This window comes from Eleutherodactylus coqui, chromosome 11, assembly GCF_035609145.1.
Source record: "Eleutherodactylus coqui strain aEleCoq1 chromosome 11, aEleCoq1.hap1, whole genome shotgun sequence".
NCBI lineage: Eukaryota > Metazoa > Chordata > Amphibia > Anura > Eleutherodactylidae > Eleutherodactylus > Eleutherodactylus coqui.
The window spans coordinates 23,229,021-23,240,553 of NC_089847.1; the positions used below are offsets into that span (position 1 = coordinate 23,229,021).

The 11,533-nt window shown below is 47.9% G+C and overlaps 1 protein-coding gene across 2 annotated transcripts; it reads right to left on the reverse strand.

Moving 5' to 3' along the window:
• Positions 1-284: 284 nt before the first annotated feature.
• Positions 285-11,189, reverse strand: IST1 (IST1 factor associated with ESCRT-III). Of its 2 annotated transcripts, none has more exons than XM_066582510.1 (10): positions 11,044-11,189; positions 6,770-6,869; positions 5,191-5,371; positions 4,005-4,092; positions 3,748-3,831; positions 3,547-3,657; positions 3,064-3,249; positions 2,487-2,600; positions 1,023-1,065; positions 285-900 (listed from the first exon to the last, which is right to left on the reverse strand). In XM_066582510.1, exons 2-10 carry the CDS (start codon positions 6,855-6,857, stop codon positions 716-718), a joined length of 1,080 nt encoding a protein of 359 aa, XP_066438607.1. In that variant the 5' UTR covers positions 6,858-6,869; positions 11,044-11,189; the 3' UTR covers positions 285-715. The 2 variants fall into 2 exon arrangements, with proteins under 2 accessions (XP_066438607.1, XP_066438608.1); XM_066582511.1 differs by lacking the exon at positions 11,044-11,189 and adding an exon at positions 10,126-10,258.
• Between the last annotated feature and the right edge of the window lie 344 nt (positions 11,190-11,533).

Below are 11,533 nucleotides of genomic sequence, written 5' to 3' on the forward strand. Positions count from 1 at the left end.
TTGTGGACTTGCTCTTTTTGAAGCTGTCAGGGGTGTTCGGAGTACCCAAAAAGGCTGAAGAAGAGGCAGCGGTGAAAGAGAACCAGTCATGATGGGATATGAACAAACTGCAGTTTGCTTGTAAGTCATTGCATGTGGAGACAGGAGCGCTGCTAATGTACCCTGTCTAATTAAAGGGCTTATTCACTTACAGCAAGCATCATTCTCTCTTGGTGTATTATATCTATCTATCATCTGCTGGACAATGACATTCCATTTCCTCTCTACCCACTCGGCAAACACTCTCGAAGGCCACAGCTTTATTTTTCAGAAGTGCACGCTCATACAAGCTCAACACAAGTCTGTCAATGTTATATACAAAGGTTAGAAAATCAGGTAGGGAAGCAGCTCGTTATCAGCCTATTAGCAGAGATAAGTCCTTTGGGTCTCGCTTTATGACATTCCCACATAACATAGAAAATATGGCAGCTTTGGAGAAATGGATCCTCAGCCTAGATTGACCGAGGCCAGTCCTCACCGACTACAAATCAGACAGGCTCTTCTCTGGAAAAGCCACCGCAAACTCAGCATAGGGGGTAATCAACATATCAAACCATTTTAGCCTCAGCAGAGGCCTTGTCAGCGGATGGTCGGCTTATAATGTACAAAGGATGTTTCAGACCATCTCCTGGGCAGACAGCAGGATGTTAAGAGACTAGAAGAGCCAACAGACGTCTTAAGTTTTCTTCTTCAGTTCCTCAAATCTGCGTGAGAGGTCATCGAAATCAATGTCTTCTGAATTGGAAGTCCCAGCTCCCGCGGAAGCAGCAGGGAGGGTGTCAGGAACAGAGGGGAGTTCTGGAAGGACAAAGTTGTCTGGGATTTTTGTTCTTGGTTTAGCAACAGGTAGATTATTGGAACCTGAAGAGGCAAAGAAAAAATAAAATAAGAAAAAAAAAAAATTGGTTCACAGCTGTATCATATCCCCATCTCAAATATGTATAATAAACCAGTCTCTATTATTCTGATTCTTGTACACTCACCATCTCGGGGAAGGTTGTTTGCTTGTGGCCCTCCATCACCAATCTATTAGAAGAAAAGTAATGGGTTGTTGTGTAAGAAACAGGTCACAACCTTAAAAGTACATCCTTACTATGTTTGCAGTAGATTTCCAGACCAACACCTCTTCCCTGATGCCACACTATAAGGCATCCACTGCCCACCTCCACCCTGATGCCACACTATAGGGCATCCACTGCCCACCTCCACCCCGATGCCACACTATAGGGCATCCACTGCCCACCTCCACCCCGATGCCACACTATAGGGCATCCACTGCCCACCTCCACCCCGATGCCACACTATAGGGCATCCACTGACCATACATTCTTGTGGACGTGGAAAAAAAGAAAAACGCTACTACAGACAGAGTTGCACAATAAAGTGCAAATGTAAAAATTATATTTTTAAGTTAATGAATATTTCCATTTTGAGAAACAAGGTACTGGGAGGACCTCCGAAACGCGTACTTCCCTTCCTTGTGCTTCAGGTAGCAACTAGACAGTGGATTCCACTTTATATACTATGGGTAGACCTGGAAGGGGGTACTTGTTTTAGCATCCTACCCCTCTCTGCCAAGTAAACTACTAAGCCATATACGGTTATATCTAGAGATGAGCGAGTATACTCGCTAAGGCACATTACTGGGGCGAGTAATGCCTTAACCGAGTATCTCCCCGCTCGTCTCTAAAGATTCGGGGGCTGGCGGGGAGGAACGGAGGGGAGATCTCTCTCCCTCTCTCCCCGCCGCAACTCACCTGTCACCTGCGCCGGCCGCCAAATCTTTAGTGGGGAGATACTTGGCTAAGGCACTACTCGCTCATCTCTAGTTATATCACAATACAGTATACACTCCTGAGTAGTAGTATATGTTTTTTCTATTTTGGCTTTAGTTTTACGTTTTTCAGTGTACTTTACAAAATAGTGACCAAATATCACCTGTAAAAGAATATATTACGAAGGCTAAAGCCGGCACAGACGTGTATTTGATGCTACTGTCCGGCATTTGTACAAACTAGTTGGAACCCCAATAAATGACAACCAAGCTAGAAAGATCAGTCGTGCAGCACCGACCAGACAGCAGGGTCATTACTATGCAGTAACTTATCAAGGGCCACTTCATATACAGCATCTAGGAACCATACTATATTGTGACAGGAGTTTCAGAACTTTTGTCTCCTTTTAGGAAAAGAAACATTCCATAGCTATGTTCTTTTTTTTTTTCCCCTTCTTTCAAATTTTTTGTTGAATCTAGAAAGGACATTTAAAACAAATAAATATAGAAGAAAAGCCCAAATCTTCCCTGCATTGTGTTGTACTGTGTTCTTGTAGTGGCCAGGCTCTACAACTTATCCTTCTAAGGCGCCACCATCTGGTCAGTCTACTAAAGCACAAGTATCTGTCAGTCCCTCCAATAAACTGCATATCATACACCTTCTGCTACTTACAGACTCATATGTAGGAGGCATAGATGGGATCGGTGGGGGGCCCATGCCCATTGCTGGAGGATTATGGTTACCAAAAGGTTGATAATTTCCCATAGGCGGCCCATTGAACATCTCCTGTTGCAATAAGAATAAACATAAATTAAACATTTACCCTATGATCTAGCACCCTGGTTAGCTCAGATATGTTATGTCGGGGGCATGGCCGGCACAGGCAGTATAGCAGCATATCAGGTATAGTAGTGGATCAGTTCTGCAATAAAATCTTGTATAGACCCTACAACGAAGAACCCTGGGGATCCTAAATCTGCAGCATATATGTCTGCTGTGGATTTCTGCTGCGATATTTAACCTTTAAAATACAAGGGTTAAACGCCACAGCAGACCCACCGGACAATCCATGGCATAATCTGCACCACTTAGGTACGTATTTGGCCACTGCGGATGTCCAGGGTATTTGCTGCAGAAAGCCCACCGCAGAAGCACTTGTGTGTTAAGATGCTCTTAGAGGATATAGAAATAAGAATTACACAATGCTAATGACGATACTAGATATAAGCCATTAGCATCACATACATACCGGTCCACTAGGTGCAGGGTAACTGAATGGAATTGTAGGAGTGGGCATCTGCATAGCTGGCATGGTTGGCAGGGGTACTCCAAATCCTCCACCTCCTCCTCCTCCACTTCCACCGCCTCCTTTCTTTATATCATCTGTAAATCCCACATCTATAAGATCTGCCTCAATACCTGTGGGAACCTCGGCCTAGAAATAGAATGGAAGGTGGAGATTAGAATGAAGGAATTAATAGTCTGCCATGAATTCTCTAAACAATAAGGCTGCGGTTACTGACAGTCAATCTGATGTAGAGCAGGCACTGTAGAGTCACCAGCGCCTGCGTGAAGTAGATAGTCCGCAGTGCCCTTCCAAAAGAGGTGTATATGTAGGTTTTATATACATCACTGCTATATTTCCTCTGCACATACAGATGACGGATCTATCCCAGACTAGTAATAAAGCAGACTGCAGCGTATAGACGAATACAGTCAACTCTTCACTTACCATAACCACAGAATCGGGTTCATAGGGCACATTGTAGTTCTTAGCGATCTCAATGAGGTACCTCTCAACCAAGATTTTTGGAGGAGCCTCTACACTCAGTTTGTGCATTAGCTAGAAGAAAGCAAGAGAAAATAAAAATGCTTTCCAAAACAAAATAATATCTTCTCAAATATATCAGCCTGCAGCGACCCCAGAACATACCCGGTCATTGACGGTTCCAATCTGGTTTGTCCTACACAGCTTGCCGTATTCTTTACTATACTTGGCGCAGAGTTGATCAGCGACCTGCAGTAAGGGAGATGTAGAGCCACAGGTCAGACCAAAAGTAGTCCCAGTAATAACATTGTCTGAAGGCCTTATTCACACAAGGGGTTTCATAGTCGTTATACCATCAGTGAACCCGTCAGATTTGTATTTCACATTAAAGGTGCAATAAACAGTTTGTAGAGAGAACTCACTATTTTCAGTTCCGATACTTCAGTCTGTAAGCGTGGAGCTGCCCAAATGAGTGTGGAGACCGCTTCAGCCAGACCCGGGTCCAGCTCCCTGCAAACATACAAGTCTATAAATATACGTGAAATAGGATCCAGCTACACAGTATTAGGCCAGGGTCACACGACCGAATGGGAATTGCGTATCACACGGGCTCTGTACTCAATAGTGATACGCTGTAGCTTGCAAGCGATTACATTGCTTTATGCAGTTCTGCTTGTATTAGGGTGTCAGAATTTCGGAATCTGCGAGCGCAAAATAGAACGTAGCATGCTCTATCTTGACGCATATACGTGAAATATAGCAAATGGTTCTCTATTCTCATGTATACAACCCCAGCCCATACTCCATTACATTGTGTATGGGCTGCGGGTATAAGCATCATTATTAAACGATGATGTGGGAAATATAAACAATTCTGACTGCTTGGACCCTACCAATCCTGAGAACTTGGATGTCCCTTTTCAGATGAAGGAAGCATGCATGGTCACTCTCCTTTAGAGTGAACATGGAATTATCAGTGAATGAACTTGACCGTCTCTGTATCCCTCATTTGGAAATATGTTAACACCCCAGGTCTCAGGAACAGTATGGATCCTAGTGATATGACTAGGATCCGACTAGCCCTTTAAAATGGATTTGGTGCCAAAATTAACTTTTACAACCTATTCATAGGATAGATGATAAACTTCTGATCAATGGGGGTCTGACCAATGAGACCCTCATGATCCCGAGAGCAGGAGTCCCATTTTCCCCATCCTCTTCACTGTGGGCTTTGCTGCACGCCTGCAATGAGGAGGAAATTGAATGGAGTGATGGCCGCTCATATGCAGCGTAGCTCTGTTCACTTTCAACGGGACTGGTGGAGATAGCCGAGTCCAAGCGCTCAGCAATATCTGTCAGCCTTGTTGAAATGAAAGAAGCAGCGCATGCGGGGCCATAGTTCTATTTAATGTGACATCACCCCAGGAAGGAGAAGTATCCCCACATTGGCTGGAAGAGAGAGACACAGATCCCCTATTCTCAGGATCAGTGGGGGGGGGGGTGTCTCAGCAGTGAGACCCCCACAGATCAGACTTTTATCACCTATCCTGTGGATTGGTGATAAGTCAATTCTGCTACATAACCTTTAATTTCCAGATCCCGACTTACTTCATGGATTGAATTAATCCAAATCGGGCGAGGAGCAGATCGCAGTACAGTTCTAAGATCTCCATAGCTTCCACCAGGTAGTCTTCTCGGATAATGTGCTCCACCCGGATCCTCGCTCTTTCATCCTTCCCAGTAGATAAATAGTCTGCAATCTCCTTCCTGGCCTTTTGTGCCAACTCGGCTGCAGAGAGAAGGTGAAGAGGAAACTTACAAGATGGAACTTATCTAGCAGCACAAGAACAGGCTTCCTTTAAGGGTGTCAAATCCTAACAGGAGTTTAACTCAAAACTTGCAAATTCTTAAACATGGCTTTACCATTCGCTGGCTAGTCTAAGTTTAGAACATAGGTTTGTGTGCACCCTTTAGGCCTCACACACACAGATGGATTTTTAACCCTCCATGGTATGCTATGGCAAAGTGATTGTTCATGTCCACAAGGGAAAATCAATTGCCATTTCCGCTCGGAGAGAAAATAAATAAATAAATAATAATCGCAGCATGCTTTATTTTTCTGCGGGCACCGCACGGACGGCTCAACTTTAGTCAATGTAAGCCGTCCGACCCGTGGCGCTTCCGGAAAGGTCGCAGATTCCACTTCGTTGTGGGAAAGTCTGTACTGTGGCATGTGCGACGGCCGGACCATCCACAATACAGAAGAAAGCAGTTGTACTGGGGCATTAAAAAAATAAATAAACAAACACACAACAACTTGCTGTTCTACAGTTATCGCTATATTACAGCCTCCATCATCCTTTGATTAATATAGGGCAGAAAACAATTTTGAATAATTCCCAAGGGTCGTGGCATCAGATACAACGACCTCTTTACTAGAGAAGCCATTCTAAGTCTGGCTTCCAAGATTGCAGGTAGAATCCGCCATTTTCCAAAAAGGAAGCAGATCTTCGAATGGACAGCAGCGACCTACACTGAATGACTGACAGATGAACGGCCTTCCATGTAATACACCAACAGTCCGACCCCACCAGAGCCGTTGCTTGTCAGGCCGTCTCCTACTTGGAATCCCTGCTGCCCTGACGGGGCACCCTTCCCCCCCTGCTGCCCTGACGGAGCACCCTTCCCCCCCCCCCCTGCTGCCCTGACGGGGCACCCTTCCCCCCCCCCCCCCTGCTGCCCTGACGGGGCACCCTTCCCCCCCCCCCCTGCTGCCCTGACGGGGCACCCTTCCCCCCCCCCCCCTGCTGCCCTGACGGGGCACCCTTCCCCCCCCCCCCCCCCTGCTGCCCTGACGGGGCACCCTTCCCCCCCCCCCCTGCTGCCCTGACGGGGCACCCTTCCCCCCCCCCCCTGCTGCCCTGACGGGGCACCCTTCCCCCCCCCCTGCTGCCCTGACGGGGCACCCTTCCCCCCCCCTGCTGCCCTGACGGGGCACCCTTCCCCCCCCCTGCTGCCCTGACGGGGCACCCTTCCCCCCCCCTGCTGCCCTGACGGGGCACCCTTCCCCCCCCTGCTGCCCTGACGGGGCACCCTTCCCCCCCCCTGCTGCCCTGACGGGGCACCCTCCCCCCCCCCGCTGCCCTGACGGGGCACCCTTCCCCCCCCCCCCGCTGGAGTTACTCACTTTTTTTCTTCTCCAGGAGTTTCAGTCGGTTTATGACAAGCCTTAAATTCACTCGAAGTCGCTCGGCCTTGAACCCGGAGCCCAACATGGTGTCTCTCTCCTAAAGGTGAAGAAAGATAAATTCCCAATGAGACAACCAAAAAAAATAAGTCTTATAAAGCAGTCGGTGGTGAAAGAATTACAAAGGGGGAATCTGCCAATAAAAAGACGATCTGGAGCGGCACAAGTATTCATGAATCAGGAGGATCAGGCTGAAAAAAGCTCCAGATCTCGCCCAGACAAGAGATTGATTAAAGTGGAGCTGCCTTGTGTGTAATTGTCTATTATGGCTCCATATGGTCTTCATATATTGCCATGGGGCTGCTGTAAGCGCTTCTGCTGCTGGATTCTGACAGACTTTGGGCGAGTCCTCTGTGGACCTCAGTATTGGGGTCTGTGCCCACAGCTCAGCCATGTGCCCGATGCAACTTTACAAGAGCCAGAACGTTATGGCTAATGATACACCCGCTTCACCCATCAGATCTCCTCCGCTGGAGCGCTAGTAAAAGTATCAGCCTGGAGGTTATTATTTTAGCACCTGATGACCTTTACATCTTCCTGGTTTGACCACATTTTTATTACGTCGCCTTAATATCAGACAAGTGTGATGTCACATTGCAAGCAGTTATGCTCCCCTTCGCCACAAGGCTGCGCTCATCTGGGGGAACAGACTAATAGCCGCCCATTATAGGGCATTTCCACCTTTGTGACCATTTCCTGATATATATTAAAAGATCTTTAAAAAAAAAAAGTTTTGCAAGTAGCCATAAATGCAGATCAGCATGTGACCGAGTGTCCAGACCGTGAGATAATGGAGCACATGACCACAGGTGGAGGGGCGGAGCTTCACATGATAACAGAGACCGCAGACAAGAGTTCTTCACATTATGGTACTTCTGGTTCTCCAACATGTTTGCTTTACAAATGGCTGTGACAGCATTGGAGTAATCCCAGCAGCCAGTATAACCTTTGTGAGCTGTTATCTGCTGGTCCCTATGAAAGCTCTTACTGTCAGGAGAGTCAGAGGGTTCCTACAGACTGTATTTTTTTGCTTTTGCTTGAATTCTATAGAAACAATTGCAACTATGAACTAGAAGTTAAAGTGTAACTAAGCTTTTTAAAAACTTCTGCCATGTCATAGTGAGAGGTCAGAAGTTTTTAATCAGTGGGATCCGAGACCCCCACCAATCGATAACAGATGCGCAGAACAAGTGCTCATTGAGCGCCGAGCCCATTTGGCCATATTCATCACTGCTCAGTGGTTATGGGTTCTATACAAGGACTATGGAGTCGGGACACTTCGCACGGTGACAGCTGGACGGGCATAGCGCTCCGCTGAACGCTTCTGCCGGGTTCGTCTTAGAGATCAATGGAGGTCTGAGCACCCGGATCCCACCAACTAAATACTTCTCACATCTCACTGGGACATGCCAGAAGTTTTTAGAAAGTTTATTTGCACTCCACGGGCCTATTCACACGGGTGTGTTTTCTGTCCATGTGCTGTCTGTATTTTTTATGGACCGCACACAGACCTATTTAAGTAAATGGATGCATGTAGACCGCGGTTATTTTATGCGGACTGGTGTGCGTTTCAATAAAAAAAAAAAAAAAAAAAAAGAGAAAGAAAGTCGTAGCCTGGCCTTTTTTTGGTCCATATTCATGGACAAAAGCCTCCCATGCTAGGAAAGAGTGAAAACAGGAAAGAAAAACGAAAAAGAAAAAAAAAGCGCCAAAGGGGCGCATGCATATATATATTTTTTCTCTTCACGTGTGAAAAACGGATGACACACACACACACACACACACACACACACACACACACACGAAAAAGCCTGCCTGCTCGAATAACCCCCACGGCTAACTTCACACAGCGAGTGCGATATCTGGCGGTGACTCACGGCCCAATTTCACGCTTGGCAACCCGCATTTTCCCTCCGACTGCGAGGCGTTTTTGTTTCACCGTCGGCCGTCGTGGAGGATTGTGGAGTTTCTCCCACTGTCTTCAATGGGGAAACCTCGCACCGCACCGTGCGCACCTAGCGCGATGCTGCCGCCGGCCCTATTTAAAGCCATGGGCGATGTGAGGGCACGCAGGGATAGAACATGCAGCGATTCAGAAGAATGGGGTTTATATTCGTGCGCCCCAACATGCAAATCGCGTGCAATTTCTTTTGTCCGTGTGAAGGCAACATTAAGGAGTCAAGAACAGAGTTTCCGGGTGCTTATGGCAGTCTAGTGCAGGGAGCGCAGGTCACTCAGCCGCCGGCGGGACGTTTCTTGCGACGTCACAGTTTTGCTATTGGAAGGTTCTCATCCACAGAGCAAATCAAGACCAGAATGGACAGAAGTTCCTGCACCTTCGCTCTCTTTCCGTTGCTGCAGGTGGAAACACGATGGAGAAGGTTTTGCCCTTTTCTAAAGTGACGGCAGAGGGCCAGGATGTGTCGTCACTTCATGACCGGTGGGGGCCGGCCTCTGGGACCCTCATTGATACTGAGAATGAATGTCAGCTGAACGGGACGGCTGCAACTCCCTGCACAGCAGGCGGCCCCGCGGTGTGGCCCCTTCGCTCTCAGGATTGGAGGGGCCCCTGGAGGTCATTATATGGCCCCTGGAGGTCATTGCTTTATGGAGGAGAGAACATTTATAAGTAGCGGAAAACGGTGCAGATTTTCAAAAACAGCAGCGCTGGTTCAGATCTGCAGTCGCGTCCGCTGCGGACCGCCACCGATACTGAGAATTTTCACGCAAAAGATGTGGATTGCGGTGGAGATTTCGCACTGATGAAAATCCACCATTTTCCGCTACGTGTAAAGGAGCCCTTAAAGGAATTGTCCACTTTTATAAAACTCGAGTCCAGATAGTTCCACAACTTTGCAATACACTTCGGGACACATCTACCCGTATGTCATACGCCGGTCTAAGCGCCCCGCCAGAGGCGTAACTTGAAGCTTCTGGGCCCCGATGCAAAACTTGTAACAGGGCCCCCAACTATAATGCTTTATTCATAGTACTGGGCTCCCTATATGGAGAAGAGAGGCCTTATGGGCCCCCCAAGGCTCCTGGGCCCGGGTGCAACCGCATCCCCTGCATCCTCTATAGTTACGCCCCTGCGCCCCGCGGTAAATGCGACCAGCGTGTTAAGAGGTGTTTCTAGACGGTTACAACCCTAAAGGCGAGCTCCCTCCATGTTTGAGAGCTTCTAAATAAATATATAGCATCTGGCGTGTTCTACTCCTCCTAGTTTTCAAGATCTCTGCTGTCAGCGAACGGCAACTTTCTTGCTGTTGATAAAGTGCTGTAAACCCTGTACAGACCTGATACAGCTGAGAGTCCGCTACACTTGCATCCGGTCCAGAGGGATAACCTTATCAAGGTGGGCATGTGTTGGCGCAGAACAGTTTTGTACAAAATCTGAGTTTCTTCAACTTTATGCTGCATGGGTGGGTGGAGCTTAGTGAGAAGGGTAACGAAAACCAATGCCGGCAGAGGGGGCGGAGTCTAGATAAAAAAGAAGACCGATCGCCATCGTGTTAGTTATACGGACACAACAGTCATCAGTATTTCTCGGTCTCCATATATAGACTGGTGCTGTATCTCACCTGCTGGCGGATATGGCACCCAAATGTTACACATACTACATGCTGCTCAGACCTAGTATGCCTCTGTATATGGGGGTCATCATACAACAGATACCGGATCTACACGGTGATAGTGATTACAGTGCTGTTACCTCCGGTGATCACAGGTGACATGGGCTAGGACTGGAATAGTCCACTTTACCTATTCTTCTACCTGGGCCCAGACCATCATGATGATTTCTTCCACCATGACTCTGCTGTTATTCCCACTATATCCCAGCGGTCATCATGCATCATACTGCAGGAACCTCTAGGGGGAGCAACACCAGTCCAGTCACTGCAACCAATGGGGTCTAGACTGCATGCAACTGTAGCAAACTCAACTGTGGGAAGTATTACAGCTGGACATGTTGTTAGCCTCAAGCATTCACTGACAGCAAGCAGAGGTGGTGAAGCTAGTGAGAAACTGAGAGCAAGCAGAGTGTAAACCCGCAGGGTGATGCTGTGTATATATGTGTGTACACAGACCCCCCCAGGTCACATATGTGGGGCAGGCTGGGAACAAAGAAGCCCCCTGCTGGGAGGAAGTGGCACGTAGTGTAAGGGTGACCCCGGAAGAGCGGCGACTCCATTCACGCTGACCGTAGCACCTACCTGCGCTCGTCTCCTTCCGCCGGGTGTGGAGGTCTCACTGCGCCGCCTTTACCTGTCAAATACCTATAAGACTGCGCCAGAACTAACCCACCGCTGACGTCACGGTCATGTGCCAGCTGCTGGGCGTGGCCAAGGAACAGCTCATCGATAACGAATAACTTCCTTGAGACGTCATGATCATGTGGTAAGGTGTGGGCGGGGCCTAACTAAGGAGCAGCGCAGAAAGGATTGGTGGAAACTGGCGATTTCCTGATGACGTCACCGTCACGTGACAGATTCTTTATTGTGGTCTGTGGAGCATGTAGGCAGGCTGGGTGGACAGGGCTTCCGCTGTGCAGCGCTCCCTGTAGGGCCGAGGGGGAACAGCAGACCATTTTTAGCATTATTAGTTGCAGTTTAAAGGGGTTTTCCCATTTTTCTCAGTGTGCTTTTAAATGTTACTTTGTGTATCAAGGTCTGCTGCTGGTAATGAATGGGGACATTCTTGTTT